This window comes from Ceratotherium simum, chromosome 21 (genome assembly GCF_057802395.1).
Source record: "Ceratotherium simum simum isolate JZ-2026a chromosome 21, ASM5780239v1, whole genome shotgun sequence".
Taxonomy (NCBI): domain Eukaryota; kingdom Metazoa; phylum Chordata; class Mammalia; order Perissodactyla; family Rhinocerotidae; genus Ceratotherium; species Ceratotherium simum.
This window is the reverse complement of record NC_141920.1, coordinates 44,763,970-44,785,673: the sequence shown is the minus strand read 5'-3', so window position 1 is coordinate 44,785,673 and position 21,704 is coordinate 44,763,970. Positions and strand designations below refer to the sequence as shown.

At 40.9% G+C, this 21,704-nt stretch overlaps 1 protein-coding gene across 2 annotated transcripts in view; it reads right to left on the bottom strand.

Annotated features, from left to right (window-relative positions):
* Nucleotides 1–5,685: 5,685 nt before the first annotated feature.
* Nucleotides 5,686–21,704, bottom strand: part of SEC23B (SEC23 homolog B, COPII component) — a 42,517-nt gene continuing 26,498 nt past the window's right edge. For both annotated transcript variants that reach the window (XM_087445665.1, XM_014790056.2), the window contains exons 15-20: nucleotides 21,082–21,159; nucleotides 17,673–17,834; nucleotides 16,533–16,619; nucleotides 14,047–14,202; nucleotides 13,373–13,438; nucleotides 5,686–6,151 (exon numbers count right to left, since the gene is read on the bottom strand). In XM_087445665.1, the coding sequence (XP_087301791.1) occupies nucleotides 6,062–6,151; nucleotides 13,373–13,438; nucleotides 14,047–14,202; nucleotides 16,533–16,619; nucleotides 17,673–17,834; nucleotides 21,082–21,159 (639 nt within the window). In that variant the 3' untranslated portion in view covers nucleotides 5,686–6,061. The remainder of the gene's footprint in view (nucleotides 6,152–13,372; nucleotides 13,439–14,046; nucleotides 14,203–16,532; nucleotides 16,620–17,672; nucleotides 17,835–21,081; nucleotides 21,160–21,704) is intronic.

The following is a 21,704-nucleotide window of genomic DNA, read 5'->3' as shown; positions in this document are numbered from 1 at the left end:
ACTCGGAGGTGTGGAGCTTGGGGTCTGGCGGCTTCCGTGCTGCGCTGCAAACGGAGGACCTTGCATACCACACGATGAGGACCAAATGACAATTTCTCTGAGAACACGTCTCACTTGCAAAATTGCAACGCCTGCCTTACACAGGCTTCAGATGGTATTTGTGAAGGTTAATTCCACTCCTCCTCCACTTCTCAAGTTTGAAGTATAAAGTTACAGGCTCTAGCTTCAGTACACCCCCTGTCTCACCGCGCAACTCATCTTCCTCGTGTTGCTTTTTGGAACCCTGTCTGGGTTAGCCTTGGGTCCCTCCACGTCAAAACTAATCCTTCCGCTGTGCTCCGGCTCCATTCTTTACTGCCTCCTCAGGGGCCTTTCCCATCAATTGAACTCCAACGCTCACTCCCCCACCTCCCACACATTTTCATTCCACTGATTTTTACTCTTCATCATACAAACGTGCCCATATCTCAAAAACAAAAAATATCCTTCGACTCTGTCTACCTTCCGCTTTTCTCTTATCCATACGTTTCTGCAAAGCATAAACCACCCCCACTCCAACAGACCGGACAAGAGAGCAAAAGTGGTGTGTGTGGACACTCAGTAAATCGCCATATCCAGTAACTGTTTTTCAGCGATGATCAAACTTGATTTCTTTTTTTTTTTTTTAAAGATTTTATTTATTCATTTTTTCCCCCCAAAGCCCCAGTAGATAGTTGTATGTCATAGGTTCACATCCTTCTAGTTGCTGCACGTGGGACTCGGCCTAGCGCTGGACGGAGAAGTGGTGCCTTGGGGCGCGCCCGGGATCCGAACCCGGGCCGCCAGCATCAGAGCGCGCGCACTTAACCGCCAAGCCACGGAGCCGGCCCCAAACTTGATTTCTAAAGCATTTGGCACACTGACCCCAGCTACTCCTTTTTTGGCTTCAAAAACATTTTCTTCCCTATCTCCGTATCTTTCAGGGCTCTTTCTACTTTGCCCTCCATCTAGAAATTGGTGTTTTGCCATATGCAAAAATTAATTCTGAATGGATCACAGGCTTAAATGTAAAACTTAAAACTACAAACCTAGAAGAAAACATAGGAGAAGAGGCTTTGTCACCTTGTGATAAGCAAAGAATTCTTAGAATACAAAAAGCATGAACCATAAAACAAATATTGGTAAATTGTGCTTTTTTCAAAATTAAAACTTTTGCTCTTCAAAAGTCACAGTTAAGAAAAGGAAACCATTCACAGAATAAAATATTCAAAATATATATATTTGACAAAGAACTTGTATGCAGAATATATAAGGATTCCTTACAATTCAATTATATAGAGACAACCCGACTAAAAAATAGGCAACAAATTTGAACACTTAACAAATAAGCACAGGGACATCATTAGTCAACGCAGAAATGCAAATTAAAACCACAATGAGACACCATTACACACCTATTAGAATGACTAAAAATTAGATTGAGAATACCAAGAGTTGTAAGGATTTGGAGCAATCAGAACTCTCACTGGTGGGAACATAAAATGTCACAACCTCTTTGCAATACTGGCAGTTTCTTAAAGAGTCGATCATACACCTACCATAGGACTCAGACATTCCATTCATATTTACCCCAAAGAAATGAAAACATTACGTCCACACAAAGACATGTACATGGATGTTCACAGAGCTTTATTTTATAAGAGCCCAAAAACGGAAACAACCCAAATGTCCATCAACTAGTGAATGGGTAAACGAAATGTACCATACCACTTGGCACTGAAGAGGAACTACTGATACACGCAACAACAGGTGACTCTCAAATGGATTATGCTAAGTGAAAGAAGCCAGACACAAAAGAAACCAGACACAAAATTCTAGAAGCAAACTAACCTATAGTGAGAGAAAGCTGATCAGCAATTGCCCACAGCCGGGGTGTGAAGAAAGGGAAGGGCTAAAAGGGGCCTGAGGAAACTCTGGGGGGCGATAGATATGTTCAGTATGTTGACAGTGGTGGCGGTATCATCTGTCAAAACTCATCGAATTGTACAGTTTAAATGGGTGCAGTTTGTTGTATGTAAATTAAATCTCAATAAAGTTGTTAAAAACAAAACAGAAAAATTGGTATTATTCCAAGCTTGCTTCTCTTCTCAACTTTACTCATGTTATTTACTTTATATGTTAATGACGCTCAAACCTACTCCACATTCTCCTGAAAGCAAATCCATATTAATTACTGCCAACCTGCTGGGCATTTCCAGTTACATCCTACAAACTGCATAAACTCAAAATGTACAGGATTTCATTTATCAATGCCATCCCCCAACAGGAAAGAAACCTTTCCTTCCTTTTCTCTAATTCAGAGGATGATGGAGACATCACCCAAGCCAAACACCTGGACTCATCTTCTCACCTAACATCCCATCTGTCACCTCTGTCTAAACACCTGCCTTTATTCAGGCCTCATTTGGATTCTGGCCTCCTCGCATCCATCCTGCCACTCTCCTAGAGTGCTTTTAAAATCCATAACTGAGCATTTCACCTCCTGCTTAAGATAACTCAGAGGTTTTCCTTGCCTTCCAGATGGAGTTCACAGTCCTCGTTAGGCACACCAGGCTCAGTGCTCCCCTCAGGATGGCTGCTGTCCACACAACACTACCTCCCACCTCCATGTTCTCTCTGGAAATAGCCACCAGTACCCAGAAGTGGGACCTGCATGGCCATGTCTCCTACATTAGGTCACCCAGTGGTGCCCCCCCAGCACCTTAACTCACTGTCATTGGAGAGAACACCAGAGTGAGCTGGGTCTCTCACTTTCTTTCTTCTGTTAATTTGAAACAGAAAGGCCCAAGGAGGAACAGTTTTGACCTTAATCGGTACACACCATTTTATACACTCTTCTATATGATGTATCTCAATTAAAAATTATATCCAAAAAATATTCCACGGAAAACGTACAGTGGGGCCAGCCCCATGGCGTAGTGGTTAAGTGCGCATGCTCCGCTGCTGGCGGCCTGGATTAGGATCCCAGGCGCGCACCAATGCACCGCTTGTCAGGCCATGCTGTGGCGGTGTCCCACATAAAGTGGAGGAAGATGGGCACAGATGTTATCCCAGGGTCAGTCTTCCTCAGCAAAAACAAAAGAGGAGGATTGGCATGGATGTTAGCTCAGGGCTGATCTTCCTCACAAAAAAAAAAAAAAGAAAGAAAACGTACAGAAAATAAAAGCCCTTGGCATTTAAAATGTAACTGTTAGGGGCCGGCCTGGTGGCGTAGCAGTTAAGTGCGTGCGCTCTGCTTCGGCGGCCTGGGGTTCGCAGGTTTGGATCCCAGGCACGCACCGATGTACTGCTTGTCAAGCCATGCTGTGGCGGTGTCCCATATAAAGTGGCGGAATATGCGCACAGATGTTAGCCCAGGGCCAGTGTTCCTCAGCAAAAAGAGGAGGATTGGCAACAGATGTTAGCTCAGGGCTAATCTTCCTCACACACACACAAAAATAAATAAGTAAATAATAAAATGCAGCTAACATCTTAACGTAGGAAACCCTCCCAGAACGTAGTTGTTGTTAGTGCCATCGGGGCGATTCTGACTCCTAGGACAGCAGAGTGGAACCCTGCCCCAATGGGCACTGTATCAGACAATGCTCCACTGCTGTTCATTGGGTTCTTAAGGCCAATTTTTTCAGAAGTGGGCAGCCAGGTCCTTCCTCCTAGTCTGTCCTTGTCTGGAAGCTCCGCTGAGACCTGTCCACCATGGGTGACCCTGCCGGTGTTTGAAATCCCAGTGGCATAGCTTTCAGCACCACAGCCACACACAACCGCCACAGTATGAGAACCGACAGACGGGTGGTGTGGTTCCCTGACTTACAAACTCGAGCCGAGGTGGTGAGAGTGCCAAATCTTAACCACTAGATCACAACTCAGAATATAAAGCAGAGGCAAAAAGGCAGTAAATACAAATTCAAAAGATGGAGCATCAGAATCAACCCAATGGTCCAACATCCAATTAATAGGCATTCCCAGCTTTACTTTTGTACATAGCACTCATTACCTTCCTATAAATTATATAATTTACTACTTTTTTAGTGTTGGTCTTCCCTAACTAGAACATAAGCGCCACAAGGGCAGGAATTTTTGTTTTACTGGCTATATTTCCAGTGCCTAGAAGACTACTCCATACATCGCAAATACTGAAGAATTATTTGTTGAATGAATGAAATAATGGCTCCAAAGTTCTGAGAAAAAATTATTTGAGGCTTAGAATTTTACACTCAGCAAAGCTGTCAAGTATGAAGACAGAAGAGGCTCAGTGAATTATCGCCCATGTACTTTTTTTTCAGGAAAAGTCATTTAAGATAGCAAGATGCCTTAAGGGACAAAAGGAAGAGTAGAACTAACCCAGGAGTCCAAACAGAAGAAATTCCTGGATCACAGTTGTCATAGCAATTGGCCTATGTTAAAAGGGAACATAGGTGACCTCTAAAGAAAAATGGACTCCATTCAGTAGATCTGGAATTTCCTAATAAATAGAGAACAAAATCTCTCAAAATACAAAAATTAGAAACTCTAGGGAAAACAACAGCAAATATAAGAAATCATCTGAAAAGGAAGCCAACCAACCTGTGGAATGCTAGAATGCAAGAAAAGTGACAGATTTTGTCATTTGAAAATGTTTTCCTTCAAGTGGTATAGGGACGGGGACATGAGACCCCTGAGGAAAATGTAATACTAGCTGACTTGGACATGAACAATATTTACATTATCACAACTGTGTAAATAATCTTTATTAGTTTTCAACTTTCAGAGTCAACTTGGAGATGAAAGACATAGCTATGGTGATAGGCAGAATGTAAATTTTACCAATCTTGATAATATAAAAATAAAGGTATAGGGGCCGGCCTGGTGGCGTAGCTGTTAAGTGCTCACGCTCCGCTTTGGCGGCCCGGGGTTCACAGGTTCGGATCCCAGGCACGCACCGACGCACCTCTTGTCAAGCCACGCTGTGGCGGCATCCCATATAAAGTAGAGGAAGATGGGCACAGATGTTAGCCCAGGGCCAGTCTTCCTCAGCAAAAAGAGGAGCACTGGCAACAGATGTTAGTTCAGGGCTGATCTTCCTCACACACAAAGATAAATAAATAAAAATAAAGGTATAGCTTATCAAAACTGGCTGATAAGAGAAAAAGGTCTTAATATCCTCATTCTCAAAAATAGGAATTGAGAGATACTGGCTAAAATGGATACACCAACAACAAAGAACTTGTAAAGAAAGGTTAAATGCAGTTACCTCTGAAGAGTAGGTCTAGCCTTAGGGAGAGGAGGGAACTGTTATTTGTTGTAAGCTCTTTAGGATAAATTTTTTTTTTCCACCATGCATATATTACTTTGATTAAAAAACAGTGCCTGTTAAAGTTATTTTATTTGATGCCCAAGATAAATGTGTTGTCACTCTGTTAGAGCCACTTAGGCCCATCAGCCTCCCTTTCCGTCTGCCTGGGCTGGACTCTTTACATAGAACGTTACACGTGAGTTAGGGGCAGCGCTACTGCAGACCACTCTGCCTCATAACGTTTCACATATTCCACATGGTCTGTTTCCTTGGTCTGTTAACATTTAGACAGTAAATGAGGATTAGGTTCAGGAAATACCTCTTGGGGGGAGTCACTTAAAATACACACACTCACACAGAGACCTCGAGAAATCAAATCGGTATTAGCGTTATTTTAGCCAGTGCTTTCTTTATCCAGATTTATTGCCTTTCCAATCATTATGATTTTCATCTAAGCAAGGTGCCAAAATACATGACCTCTGATTTTATATAGACTCTAAAGTTAGGATACAAAAAGCATATAAACATCTACAAGTACCAAAATGTTTATGACCTTATAATTTTATGGTGCAAGAAAAGGGGCATAGATAAGGAATACAAATAAATTATAATCTAAAGAGTTACATACAACACTTCCTTTGATTATTTATTAAAATCCACCAGAGAAGTGGAGGGAATGTTATTAAGCCTTTATAAACAACTGTGAACACAATCTGACAGAGATTTCTTCAATTTCCTGCTCACATCCCTAGCTTAACAGGCACTGGAGACAGCTAGCTTCTTCAAATGATCCATGAACACCTGCAGGCTGACGTCATCAGTTAGGATGGGCGCTCCTGTTTCCTAAAATTTAATGAAAAAGGTTTACTGGCAGGTATGTTAAAGCTGGTTAGAATTCATGAGTGATTAAGGACCTTCTCACCTCAGAACATTCACAAGTGCTGTCCCCTCTGCTATGAGTACTCCTGCCACCTCCATCCTCTGCCCAGCTAATTCTTTCAACCGAAGCATACTCCACTGATAAGGCCATCCCTGCTGCTACAGATGGTTCTGAGCATACGCCCTTCTACTTTCCCCCTCTCCACAGTTCTGATGACTCACCCGGAGTCGGGCTCCCCACCAGGCGTGAGCTCCTGGAGGCCCGCACACCCTGCCTCTCATCTTCCCCACCACTCTGCCAGGATCTATCCTGACGCTCTTAAATGTTCTGCTTACAACAGAATCTTGATAATGGTTCACAAACGAGTGAATCAGTAGTCCACTGAACAAATATTGTTCTCTTTCATTAAAGAGGTATTTGTACTATCAGAAAACACTTATGATTTAATTAACGTTAAGGAAAAAGAAAGGAACAGAAACCCCAATTTTCTAAAAGAAAAAATAAATAAATAAATAAATAAATATAGATATACATGATCTACACATTTTATATTACCTAGAAACAAGTCAGAAGTAGTAGTAAACTCTAGACAGTGGCATTATAGGTAATTTTAATTTTCGTCCCTAATCTTTCTTTTACATATCCAGATTTTCTAAAATGAAACTGTACTACTGTTATAATTAGTAAAATGTAAACATGATTAAAATTTTATAAGAGGACTTCTTCTGGGAAGGAGGAGTAGATGTACTTTTCCTTATTCCTTGCACTAAGCACAACTAAAAGCTCCGGATATTTTTTATAAAACACACACAAGAAGGCTCTGAAAGTGGAAAGAAGATAGCAGACAAACTAGGAACCATGGGAGCCAAGGAACAATACAGTGGTGAGTTCTCTGGGTTTTCTTTCTTTCCTTTTTTTTAAAGATTTGCCCTGAGCTAACATCTGTTGCCAATCTTCCTTTTTTTCTTCCCTTCCTCCTCAAAGCCTCAGTACATAGTTGTATATCCTAGTTGTAAGTTGTTCTAGTTCTTCTATGTGAGCTGCTGGCGCAGTATGGCTACTGACAGATGGGTGGTGTGGTTCTACGACCGGGAAGTGAACCTGGGCCGCCACAGTGGTGAGCGCCAAACTTTAACCACCAGGCCACTGGGGCCGGCTCCCTTGGGTTCTCTTTTTGACATATACATCCCAGACTTGGCGCTGAAGAAGCTGGCAAATGGCCATTGAGCACAGACAAAAACAAGAAAAAGAGCCCCCTTTCTCCAGCCAAAGGACCAGGGTAGCCTAGCAAGACAGAAAAATGGTAGATTACCACTGTACTCTAGTCAAAGATGACAGAAAAAACTGTGACCCCACCAACGCCAGCAAAGGCTGAGTGGGCAGCTTAGACTTTCACACTCACAAGGTAGTAACGATGGACTCCAACACCCCCACCAGGATGCTGTCAGAGAAGGCCAGGTATGGAGCTAGGAATTTCATCCCCAATGGCCAGCAAGAAGTCGCCCTACCCCTATGGTGTCAGTAGACAGCATTCGGGAATCGTGGACTTCCACCCCAACCTGGCAGTAATAATATGTCCCTCCCCTACCCACTGGGGTGGTATCAGAGGAGGCCAAGTGGAGAGTAACTTTCCCTATCACCCACCAGTAACAAGGCCATCTTCATAGCAGGATCAGTGGAGACTAGGTGGGGAGCTAGAAGTTCCATCCCCACCCAGCAGTAACAAGGAATAGCCTCTTCCACTACCTCAGGTGTCAATAGAGATCAATGGAAAACCTGGACTTCTGTCTCCACCTGGCAGTAATGAAAAAATGCTCCCCTCCAACCTTCCCTCCAGAGTAGTGTGGCAAAAAGGCAGCTGAAACAGCAGCTTTAAATAGATCCAGAGTCTCGTAAAAAATACGAAAATGTCCACATTTCAATCAAAAATCACTTGTCAAACCAAGAGCCAGGGCCGGCCCCGTGGCTTAGCAGTTAAGCGCGCGCGCTCTGCTGCTGGCGGCCCGGGTTCGGATCCCGGGCGCGCACCAATGCACCGCTTCTCCGGCCATGCTGAGGCCACGTCCCACATACAGCAACTAGAAGGATGTGCAGCTATGACATACAACTATCTACTGGGGCTTTGGGGGTAATAAATAAAATCATAAAAAAAAAAAAAACAAACCAAGAGCCAAGATCTCCAAGTGAATGAAAAGAAGATAGTCAACAGGTATTAACACTGAGTTGACAACAATGTTAGAATCATCTAAGACTTTAAAGAAGCCATGATAAAAACGCTTCAGTGAGCAATTATGAACACACTTGCAACAAATGAAAAAAATTAAAAGCCATAGGAAAGAAGTACAATGTCTCAGGAAAGAAGCAGAAGATAAAACAGAAATGTTAGAACTGAAAAATACACTAACAAATAAAAAGTTCAGTGTATGAGCTCAATAGCAGAAAGAAGACAAAGAATCAGTAAACTGGAAGATAAAATAATAGAAATTACCCAACTGAAGATTAGAAAGAAAGAGATGGAAAAAAAAGGAACAGGGCCTTAGGGACCTGCAGGGAACTACAAAAGACCTAACATTCGCGTCATTGGGGTCCCAGAAAGAAAGCAAAAAGGGGGTGGGCTGGAAAAGTATTCAAAGAAATAGTGGCTGAAAACTACTCAATTTTGGCAAGAGACATCAATATATGGAATGAAGAAGCTGGGCAAATTACAAATAGGATAAATCCAAAGAAATCCACACAGAAACACATAGTACTTAAACTTCTGAAAACTAACAAGGAAAAAAATCTTGACAGCAGCCAGAGAAAAATGACTTCTTATCTACAGGGGAAAACAATGAGAATGACAGTGAATTTCTCATCAGAAACCAGAGAGGCCAGAGAAGCGGCAAAATATTTTTCAACTGCCTCAAGAAAAGAACTGCCACCAGAATCTTATATCCAGAGAAAATATCCTTCATGAATGAAAGGGAAATCAAGATTCTCAAAGGAAGGAAAACTAAGAATTTATCACCAGCAGACCTACCCTAAAAGAATGGCTAAAGGAAGATCTCTAAACAGAGAGGAAATGATAAAAGACAGAACCTTAGAGTATCAAAAAGGAATAAACAACATAGCAAAAATATGATAAATATAATAGGCTGTTTTCTTTTGAGGTTTATAAATTATGCTTGATGGTGGAAGAAAAATTCTAACACTGATATATGTAGAAGAACTATTTAACACAATTATATTATAAATCGGGCAGGGTCAAGGGACATAAAGGGGGGTTAAGATGTCAGTTCTATACTTCACTTGAACTGGTAAAAAGGATGACATCAGTAGACTGTGATAAGCTACACATATATAACACAATGTAACGTTCTAATACCTAGAGCAACCAAGAGTAACCACTAAAAAAAGCTACACAGAGAGATACACTCAAAAATACTATAAACAAGTTAAAATGAAATTATAAAAACCATTCAAGTAACCCACAAGAAAACAGAGAAATGAAAAGCAGAGAAAACAAAATAAAACGGCAGACTTAAGCCCTAAAATATCAATAACTACATTAAATATAAATTGTCTAAATGCACCAATTATAAGTTAGCAGAATAGATTAAAAACCATGATCCAACTATGTGCTATCTATAAGAAATTCACTTCTAATATAATGATATAAGCACGTTGAAAGTTAAATGATGGAAAGAGATATATCATGCAAACATTTATTTTTTGACATGATAAATACAAGGAATAAAGGAAAGGAGTGGGCTTTATTAATGCCAGATAAAGCTGACATTAGTGCAAACAAAATGACCAGAGACAGAGGGGGATATTACATAATGATAAAAGGGTCAACCCGCCAAGAAGACACAGCAATCCTAAATACGTATGTAACAAACAAGAGGGCTGCAAAAACCGTGAACAAAAAACAGAACTCAAAAAAACCCTGGAAACTTCAACATCCTCTCAAAAATTGATAGAACAATAAGACAGAAAATCAGCAGGGATAAAAATAACTCAACAATACCATCAACTAACTGTATCTAATTGACATATAAGAAAACTACCCAACAACAGCAGACTACCCGTTCAAGTGACCCTGGAACATATGCCAAGACAGACCATACCCTGGGCCATAAAACAAACTTCAACAAATTTAAACTGAAACCACACAAAGCGTATTCTCCAACCACAATGGAATCAAAATGAGAATCAATAACAGACAGATAACAAGAAAATCTCCAAATACTTGGAAACTAAGCAATACTTCTAAATAATCCAAGAGTCAAGAGGAACTCTCAAGGGAAATTTAAAAAAATATATTAAATTGAATGAAAATGAAAATACGACATATCAAAACCACTGCAAAAGCAGTGCTGAGAAGGAAATTGATAGCACTAAATGCATACATTGGAGAAGAGGTAAGTCTCAAATCAATAATCTAAACTCCAACCTCAAGAACCTAGAAAATGAGTAAAATAAACCTAACGCAATCAGAAGGAAGAAAACAATAAAGATTAGAGCAGAAATCAATGAAATAGAAAACAAAGAAAAAGGACAAGAAATAGTAGATAATAACAACAATAAACAAACACATAGGGACAGAGATTGGATTGGTGGTTACCAGAGGGGAAGGGGGAGGGAGGAGGGTGAAAGGGATAATTGGGTACATGTGTGTGGTGATGGGTTGTAATTAGTATTTTGGTGGTGAACATGATGTAATCTATGCAGAAATAGAAGTACAATGATGTACACCTGAAATTTTTACAATGTTATAAACCAATGTTACTGCAATAAACAAAAAAATTAAAAAAAAAAAAAAAAAAAAAAAAAGAAAAGGAAGTAAAAGGTATTCAATTGGAAAAGAAGAAATAACCTGTCCCTACTTGCAGATGACGTGATTATCTACGTAGAAAATCTCAAGGAATCTAAAAACAACTGCTAGAAGTAATAAGTGACTCAGGAAGGTCACAGGATACAAGATAAACATACAAAAAATCAATTGTATTTCTATACATGAGCAATGAACACTTGGAAAATAAAATTAAAAATACAATACCACTCACAATCACTTAAAAAAAAGAAACTAAAAATATACAACAATGATGAAAGAAATCAAAACAGATTTAATAAATAGAGACATATCAAGTTCATGGACTGAAATTTTTATCAAAATCCCAGCAAGATTTTTTTTAAAAGATATAGACAAGATTATTCTAAAATTCATATACGGAAAAGCAATGGGACTAGAATAGCTAAGACAATTTTGAAAAAGAAGAATAAAGTGGGAGAAATCAGCCTACCTGATTTCAAGACTGATTAGGCAGCTACAGTAATCAAGACTGTGTGGTATTGGTAGAGGGACAGAAACACAGAGTAGGAAACCCAGAAATGGACTCATGCAAATATGGCCAACTAATTTTTGACAAAGATGCAAAAGCAATTCAATGGAAGAAAGACAGCATTTTCAACACATGGTGCTGGAGAAACTGGACATCCATACGCAAAAAACTAAACTGAAGCCTCACATCTTACACAAAAATTATCTCAAAATGGATCATGAAATGAAATGTAAACACAAAATTAGAAATGAACACAGGAGATCTTTGGGATCTAGGGCTAGACAAAGAGTTCTTAGACTTGACACCTAAAGCACAATACATAAAAAGAAAAATAGATAAAGTGGACTTCATAAAAATTAAAAACTTCTGCTCTGCAAAAGATTGTGTGAAGAGGATGCATTGACAAGCTACAAGTGAAAGAAAATATTTACAAACCACACATCCGACAAAAGACTAGCATCCAGAATATATAAAAAACTCTCAAAACTCAACAGTAAAAAAGCACACAATCCAATTAGAACATGGACAAAAGACACAGAGATTTGATTGAAGAAGATATACAGATGGCAAAGAAACACATGAAAACATGTTCAACATCATTAGCCATTAGCAAAAAGTAAACTAAAACCACAACGTTATACCACTACGCACATATCAGAATAGCTAAAATAAAAATAATGACACCACCAAATGCTGGCAGGGATGCAGGGAAACTGAATCACTCACACATTGCTAGTGGGGACGTAAAAGGATACAGTCACTCTAAAAAACGGCATGACAGTTTCTTAAAAAGCTAACCATGTAACTACCATACAACTGAGCAAATGTACTCCTGGCATTTATCTCAGAGCAATGAAGACTTATGTTCCTAAGAAACCTGTACATGAATGTTTACAGCAGCTTTACTCCTAATAGCCAGAAACTGTGAACAATGTAGATGTCCTTCAATGCATAAACAACTAAACCGCAGTACCTCTATAATGTGGAATACTACTTGGAAAAGAAAAAAAAATGGAACAAATTATTGATACATCCACCACCTGGGTGAATCTAGATAATTATGCCAATCCCCTAAAATTATGTACCATATGATTTCATACCTATAACATTCTTGATGACAAAATGGAGAACAGATTAGCAGTTGCCAGGCATTAAGGAAGGAGTGGAGGCAGGAGGGAAGTGAGTGTGACTATAAAAGGGCAGCACCAAGAGATCCCTGCAGTGATGCAAATGTATATCTTGACCATATCAACGTCAATATCCTGGATGTGATACTGTATTACAGGTTTCTAAGATGTTATCATTGGGGGAAACTGGTAAAAAAGGTATAGGGGAATCTCTGTATTATTTCTTATAATTGCATGTAAATTTACAATTACCTCAAAAAAGTTTAATTTAAAAAAATGTTATAAGAAAACAGTGAAAGAAAAGACTCAATTGAGAGAGACATAAATGTTAGGAATAATTAAATAAAGAAGGCATCAGAGGTTAAAAAGTGCAGAGGAGGCACAACCAATGGTGAGGAGGAGCAGATGTTTTTGCCCTGCACTCGTGGGAGAGAGGAAGGAGAAGGGGGAGGACTTGGGGTGATGTTGCTGTGACTATGAGGAGAGTCAAATGAAGGCCACAGAACAGTGTTCTGTCCTCTGGTCTAAACCTGCCATACTATGCTGTGTACTGTAGGAGAGGATCCACACAGGGCACTGCCCTCCACCCCCAGCTATCTCATTCAAAGTTTCTTTTTCCTAGCAAAATATCCAAGTTACTGTCTCTAGGCCATAAGGGATCCAATTTGTAGGATTTAAAAACAAGTTGTTAAAAAAGTAGCCTGGCCTCCCCAAATAGCTGACAACTTCTTACCTGTCCCCAAGTATACAGGTTATTGTGTGTCTGAGATGGGTTCACTTTGGACAAAAGGAATCGAGCCTAAAAAAAATAGATTTAAAGATTAAAACTGGCATTAATATTAGTGTAATAGAAAAAAAAGTTTTTACAACATTTCTTTTGTTAAATTAGAATTTTTTTTTACCACATAGGAACCCATTTCTTTAGCTTAAGCCCAATGGCTCTCCATTTATTAGGGTTCCTGAAACATGAAATATGTATTTTATCTTGGCAATCCTTTTACATCAAAATAATTTCTTTTATTGAGGAAGAGTTGCCCTGAGCTAATATCTGTTGCCAATCTTCCTCCTTTTTTTTTGCTTGAGGAAGATCGGCCCTGAGGTAACATCTGTGCCAATCTTCCTCTATTTCATATGTGGGTCACAGCATGGCCACTGACGAGTGGTGTAGGTCTGTACCCAGGAACTGAACCTGGGCTGTCGAAGCAGAACACACCAAACTTAACCAATATACGATGGGGCCGGCCCTACATCAACATAATTTTACCACTCATTTAAAAAGAAGTCATATTTGGAAGTTTACCTGTATATCAATCTATGTCACCACATAAACTACTAACCAAGCTGTTTGGATTTATAGCCATAAAAATATATCACGAAACCATCAGAGCTAGAACTCAGCTCACTCACCTGACTGCCTCCATGCTCCGTGTTAATGTAACGGGGCATTGGGAAGCGCGCTTGCAGAATCTCTTGAGCGTCATCCAGTGGTGCCTGCAGGAGGTGCTTGAAGTTTTCGTACTCAGGCATATCCTGGTACCCAGCTTTACGCCACTGGGCTATGGTCTACAACAAAACAAACAGACCAAAGCTAGTGCGGAAACACTGAAACAGCAGCCTTTTTGGATATTTTTGACATTGTAACACTACCACCCCCACTCCCACCCCCCGAACTTGTTTCCAGTGAAGAAGTCTTATGTCAAGAATGACAAGTTTCAGAGGGGAGCAAAGTAGAGCTGACTAGGAGAAGTATGAGTAAGCAAAGAGGTGCATCCAGGACCCCCTCCCACACACACAGTTCTCCCAGAAATGTCAGTCATCAGTCACCGCCTCTTCCCTTTCTAACTGAACACACCAACTAGCTAAAAACGCCAGGGATCACTCGTCCCAAGCAGCCATAGGCTCCCTTCCTTTCTGCATCCACTGCTCTCACTTGGTCTAGCCTCTCATGTCCTCACACCAGGAGGGGAAGGGATTTGTTGGCTTCCCACATAGAATCCACTCCCCTTTCCCTTTCCTAGCAGCACACATTTTACACCCTCCTCCAGCGTGCAGTAGGCACACAGACCAGGTGGGACTGACCTCATCCCCATCCCCTGCTCCCCTGGGCTCTGAGTTGGGATACTCTTGGTGGGGGAGATAAAAGCTGTAAGAAGCAAAGTACGGGGGCTGGCCCAGTGGCACAGTGGTTAAGTTTGAGCGCTCTGCTTCAGCGGCCTGGGGTTCACACGTTCCGATCCCAGGCGCGGACCTAGGCACCTCTCAGCAGGCCACGCTCTGGCAGCATCCCACATACAAAATAGAGGAAGATGGGCACAGACATTAGCTCAGGGCCAATCCTCCTCACCAAAAAAAAAAAAAAAAAAAAAGAATCAAAGCATGGGTGTTACTTAGGCAATGAGTAGAAGGCAATTTACTAAAGTGTGGAAAGTAAAGACTATCTCCCAAACTGGGCTAAACTCTGTGTCTCATTCCTTCTTTTATTCCCATCAGCAGCTGGTCTAGGCAATATCTTGTACACACAAGAAAACAAGAAATATTCGCTGACTGATTAATATATCTTTATAAATAAGCTGAAGTGCTTTCAAATGTAATTTAGGGAAGAAAGTTTTCTTTCTCTAAAAAAGAAAACAATGGAGAGAGAAAATGGAATAAGATCACGTAACAAGTGATCGATGTTTTTTAAAAACAGCTGTTTATATGATACCAGAAAGAGGATTCTCTTTAGATGCTTCTGCAGCCTGCTCCTCCCTTCTTCTCAGTTCCCAGTACTACTTTCCAGGTCTTAATTTCTGACTGACTGGTAGCATGGAGGAAATCCCCATAAGCTCACTTGGGTCCAAGAGTTCGTAAGAGCACCCACAACCAGGAGACTTAGGGCTTTTGGAGGGTGAGAACGATGTCATTATCCTCATCTTTAGAACCCACCACTTGCACACAGAAGGTACTCAATAAATATGTGAATGAACAGGATGGGGGCTGTGGTCAGAAATGCCTAAAGGGCTGAGCTGAAGGCAAAGAAACCCATGTTGTGATTATTGCTCCTAAAGGAACCAGTTATGTCAATTTGTGAACAGCAGCTCATCATCCAATGGCCCTGGGTCTAGGACCATTACTGATGGCCTAGCATCTGTGGGTTAGCGGCTAGCAGAGCGGCTGTTAATATGCTGAAAAAAGTTAAAAATTATAAAATGCCTATTAGTATTAGAAAACTTATTCATTCTAAGTTATTAAAGGAATTCTGAAACACAATTTATATCTTTGTAGGACATTTGAAATCATTTCTCATGTACAGACACTAGGAAGTCAAGTCAATCGTCAGAGCAATTTATTGAAGGTAAAGAATGCACAACAGAAGGAAAAGATTATATCACTGAATATAATGGTCAATTAAAGGATTTTCTTCAGAGGAGCCATTCCCTTTCTTAGGGCATGAACCCCTTTGAGAAAGACAGAGGTTCTCCCCTGAAAGCCATCCACAACCATCCTAGACCCAGCACAAGGTTCAGTGTGCCACACGTTATCTCAGCAAAGAAAAACTTTCGTCCCAAACTTGTTTACTAGTAACTCTAATGTAACTCTGAAAATAGGGTGTATAAAAAGTTTACTGAGAAAAAGTAAACTGATCTTGCCTGACAACTCAAAAAGCAGTAAGTTATGGTGATTTAAAAGGGCCATCTGAGATTTACTTACAGCAAATATTAAAATTACTAAATATACAAAATACCCCAGGGACCTGAAAAAGTATTTTATTCACTAGAATAAAAGCCACTGTACTCATTATAATGAACTGTGGGTTTTCTAAGCCCAAATTCTTATCCCAAATGTCATAAAAACCTAAATTAACTAAAAGAAAGTAAAAACTATAGTAAGGAAAGAAATGAATATCATCTTACCTCACCAAGATAAATGACAATTTGAAAGAAAGTATCCATCAGCAAAATTCTGTCAGCTAGAATGCTGCTGCTGTCCAAGAGTACTGGCTGAAGAAAAAGGGAGAGAGAGATGGTGTTCTTCCCACTGTTCCCCACGTGCGACCACTCCAACCTCACCCCTGGGGTGTCCACAGAACAGCTACAAGGCCCTTTACAAACGGCACCTGGCACGTAGCTCTCCCCCTCTTTATGCCACATTCCCACTTTCTGCACCCTGACCCAGCAGTTCTAATTTCATCTTTGTAGAAGAAAGAGGCTTCAAATACTCCCTCATCAATGGGGAAGGGAGATTAGTCATATCTTTTGCTGTAGGAACCAGAAATAATTATAAACATTCTCAGTTTTATGCTAGAAATATATTTTATCTATCAGAGATGCACTCTCTCAAATCTACTACAGCAGATGACAGAAAACAGGGATGCCTATAGGAAAAAAGAAAAGCCTTTACTAAAACTTTTAAAAGTTTACTACAAAATACGTTTTACTATGATTTTTATTTCAATAATAAAAACAACTTACACTCATCAAAGAAAATTTGAAGATTTGTACCCAAGTACAATTGCAGGCTTTTAAAAAAAAACATAATTTAGAAATGTTTCTATTTTGACTTTTTTCATTTAACATTTCAACAGGATTTATCTATTTTATTATGTCACAAAAACTTTGTGAATAATTCTTACATTACTTATTTATTTTCCTACTACTGAACATATGGGTTGTTTTCTAATTTTCTATTATAATAGTTCATTTACTATTTCTTTGAACAAAGCTTTTTCTGTATATAGGAATATTTCCTTCAACGACAATAGAAAACATGGAATTACTGGGTCAAAGTATATTAACACCTTGGGGGAAAAAAGTACCCAGGTATTTTTTTAAAGTTTTTTACATGTAATACCATGTTCCACAGATAATAGCTTTACATGTCCTGTGACTTTTTCCTATGCATACTTTTTAATACTTAGAAATAATGTTAAATTACTATAAAGACTGAAAGTTTTATTTTTTTTTAGAGTTTTGCTCTAAGAGTAAATTGGCTAGAAAAAAGAACCTACATTAGGTGATTCCAATTCTGAGAAAAGCATTCACATAGAACCTTACCTCTGGTGGTCCATGGAACGAATAGGAGTAGAGAATGGGCTGGATCATGATGAGGGACTGGGTTAGATCCTGTCGGGCAAAATGGTGTCTATAATATGACGACTCGTCAGGACTGTTGTTAAACACTTGAAGAAATGGAGATCTTCTAAGATGGAACATGAACTGCATTTACAAAGAAAAAAGACAAATGCATACAGCTGTAGCCTTCTTAGACACCAGAGTAGACCTGCTTTAGGTCTCTGAAACAGGAGAACCCAGACTTCAAGAACAAGGCCTCTGGGTTCATATAAACAGAAGGTAAAATGGTAGTGCCAGGTGCTGGGGAAAGAGAGAAATGGAGTTGCTGTTTAATGGGTAAAGTTTCAGTTTTGCAAGACGAAAAAGTTCTGGTGATCTGCTGCACAACAACGTGACTATAGTCACGCACCACATAATGACATTTTAGTCAATAACAGACCACATATATGATGGTGGTCCCATAAGATTAGTACCACATGGTCTAGGTGTGTAGTAGGCTATACCATCCAGGTTTATGTAAGTACACTCTAGGATGTTCCACACAATGATAAAATCACCTAATGACGCATTTCTCAGAACGTATCCACCTCATTAAGCGATACACTACTGTATACTTAACACTACTAAACTGCACACTTAAAAATGGTTAAGATAGTAAATTTTGTTATGTGTTTTTCATCACAATTAGAAATAAAAATTATTTTTACAAAAGGGGGACGCCCTCTGCATATGTCAAATCTTCCACGTGAAAGGGAAAAGGCAAAGCCGCACTTATTTCTGGAGAATGATGGGGCCAGGCTGCAGACACAGAATGTGTGCTCTAAAGAGGTCACAGTCCCGTGGGGAAAAGGCACACTCGGGGCAGCGTGTTATACGTCACGGTACAGGAAAGTACCGCTATGGAGGGGTGGGGTGGAGGGGCAGCAGAGACTTCCCAAAGCCACTGGGGTCTGAAATAGGTGCACAAGGAAGCCAGAGGGCGGGGGAGGGGACTGCAAGCACAGAAACAACAGACGAGACTACACAACGTGTAGTCGAGAGGCTAGAGAGCTCAGGACAGGCTGGTATGTTGGAGTGAGGTGTGTAAGGAAGAAAGGGACAAAAGATGACTCTAAAGAGGTATGGTCTACCCTGAGGGTTAGAAGGCGGAGGGCAGACTTTTAGCTCACTCTAAAGGTTGCCAGAACATGCGAATGAGCTGCCTCAAGAAGTGTAAAGCTTCCTGAGATTCCAAATACTGGATCACAGGTTTCTAAGTAGTAATCACGGGTGACATTCACTGCATCCTAGGTGCAAGGCACAAAGCACTTGACAAGTCTCATTTAATCCTTCCAATAAGCTCTTACTATCCCTAGTCTACAGGTAAGGAAAAAGAGGGGTAGGCAACTTGCCCAAGGCCACCGCTACTGATGGGCAAAGCTGGACTCTAATCCAGGCCGTCTGGCTCCAGAGACTGGGCTCTTGATTCCTATCCTAGATGCCTCGACAGAAGGAATCTCAGAAACCACCTCATTCAGTGGTTTTTCAAACTGTGCGCTTTAGTCTTAGTGGATCCTTACGGCCCCAGAGGGTGGGCTGGTGGAGGGTGCTGGGGTGGGACCCAGTGGGTGAGGGTGGTGTGTGGGCACAACCAGAACAGCATCAAGTCTGCTTTATGTTCTGGCTTTGGAGCAGGTCGTCTCAAAGAAAGGATTCCAGAGGTTTAAAAAGACTGCAAACCACTTCTCCAGACCAACTCCTTCCTTCTAAAGAGAAGACCAAAGTTGACAGGGCCTCAGGACCTCATCCAAGATCAGCAGCAGCAGAGCCAGCACGGGAACTCGGCCCTGACTCTGGCTGGTCCAGGGATCTTTCCACAATACCTACAGCCTCAACTCCTTGGGCATGGGCCAGAGGGGCACATGTCAGGGCCGCAGAGCCCTACTCTGGGCTGGAGGTCAAGTGAGGTGACCTCTGAGGCTCCTTTTAACTCTAAGAGTCCAACTATACAAGTTCCTGACTGAAACCTGTGTCCACTTTTCAAATTGAGTACTTGAAAGGATAATACACATTTGGATATCTAAGTCCTCACAAGTTTATTTCAAGATGAAAATTTGCTAATCCAGCTATCCCACTACTGGGTATCTATCCTAAGAACCTGAAATCAACAATCCAAAGAGGCTTACGCACCCCTATGTTCACTGCAGCATTATTCACTATAGCCAAGAAGTGGAAGCAACCCAAGTGCCCATTGACTGATGAATGGATAAAGAGATGTGGTATATATATACAATGGAATACTACTCAGCCATAAAAAAAGACAAAAATCATTCCATTTGCAACAACATGGATGGATCTAGAGGGTATTATGTTAAGCGAAACAAGCCAGCCAGACAAAGACAAACACCGCATGATTTCACTCATATGTGGAAGATAAACTAACCCACGGACAGAGAGAACAGTTTGGTCGTTACCAGGGGGAAGGGGGTTGGGGGGTGGGCACAAAGGGTGAAGGGGCTCATTTATATGGTGACTGACAAACAATAACGCACAATTAAAAGTTCACAATGTTATAAACTATTATGAGGTCAATTAAAAAAATGCAAGTTTGCTTCTTTCTACTTATTCCTCATTAAGGTATCTCCAAGGGAAGGGGGAAAAAAGCTGAGTTTGCTTTTTTGTATCTGTGAAGGGCCCAACCTGCAAGTCCTGGGCCCCAGCTGTGGAGTCAGCTCACATTTACTAAGCGCTTAACAGGTGCCTGGCCCCACAGTGAACACCTGATCAGCCTCAGCTCATGTAATCCTCACAGCCATCCACTCAGCTAAGCTCTAGTTTCCTCATTTACAGATGAGGATGGAGGTTCAGGAAAGGTAAACACTCAGACCCCTGACAGCGGCCTCGTACTCCATCCACTTCTCTGCCTCCATTCCCTTGTCCGATGGCTCCCAGATGCGTGGTTCACGCATAGGGCAGTTGTTTACAGGAGCCGCGAGTCAACATAATAACCATAGACATACCATGAAACACTCGTCACAGTAACTGTGGTCTCATTTTGATATATTCACTTCCACTGTGCTTCATTTTCTTGGTTTGCTGCTGAGGCAGCTGACTGTCCACTGAGAACCACAAATTAGAGATTCTGTTGTGGCCTTGCAGCAATGATCTTGTTTTGCCTTTTCATAAAAGTTCATGCACTTATTTTCTCCTCTCTGATGTCACCTCTGTCATCGGTAGGGCTCAGGCACTGTCTCATACACAGACACAGTACCCATCTTGAACTGAACAACCTTCATCACCTATAGACTGAATCTCAAAACACAGGGAGTCTTCAGTTTACCCCAAGGGCAGCAGGCTTTATGTCTGCCACAATTTATTTTTCTTAGTCATTTAAAAAAAATATACTACTTACCTGAGGATAGAGAGAGAAGGAATCTGATAACCTAAAAGAAGTGGGGTCTTCTTTGTTATACTGTCCGAACTTCTGACACTATTAAAAGAAAACAGCAAAAAGATGATAAAATCTAAGTTAGCGTCACCTGGAAAAATCCTGGTTAGTAGGAGAGCTACGTTCCAACCTCAACTCTGCCACAGACTGACTGTGAGTCCCAGACCAGCGCTTCTCAGGCATGGATGGGCAGACACGTCACCCGGGGTGCTGTGAAACGCAGATTCTGACTCGGCAGATCTGAGGAGCGGCTGGAGACCCTGCATTTCTAACCAGCTCCCAGGTTCTAACTGCTCTGACTAGTGAGGGGCTAAGAGCTCTCTCAGGGGCCCCTTCCACAAGAAAATCCTCCAAGACTCTGAAATACTAGCAATTATAGATAAGCCTTGATGTTTTATCACCCTACAACTCAATTTCCTTCCTCCTCTCAAAGGCAAATTTCTGGAAATGTTTTCTCTCCCTGCCTTTATTTCACACATTTCCCCTGGTCACTAGAGAACTAGACTGTCCACCATTTAAAGAAAGCCCCTCTCTGACAACTACCCTCCTCCTACCAAATCTGATGTCCCTGCACAGTTCTCATCTTC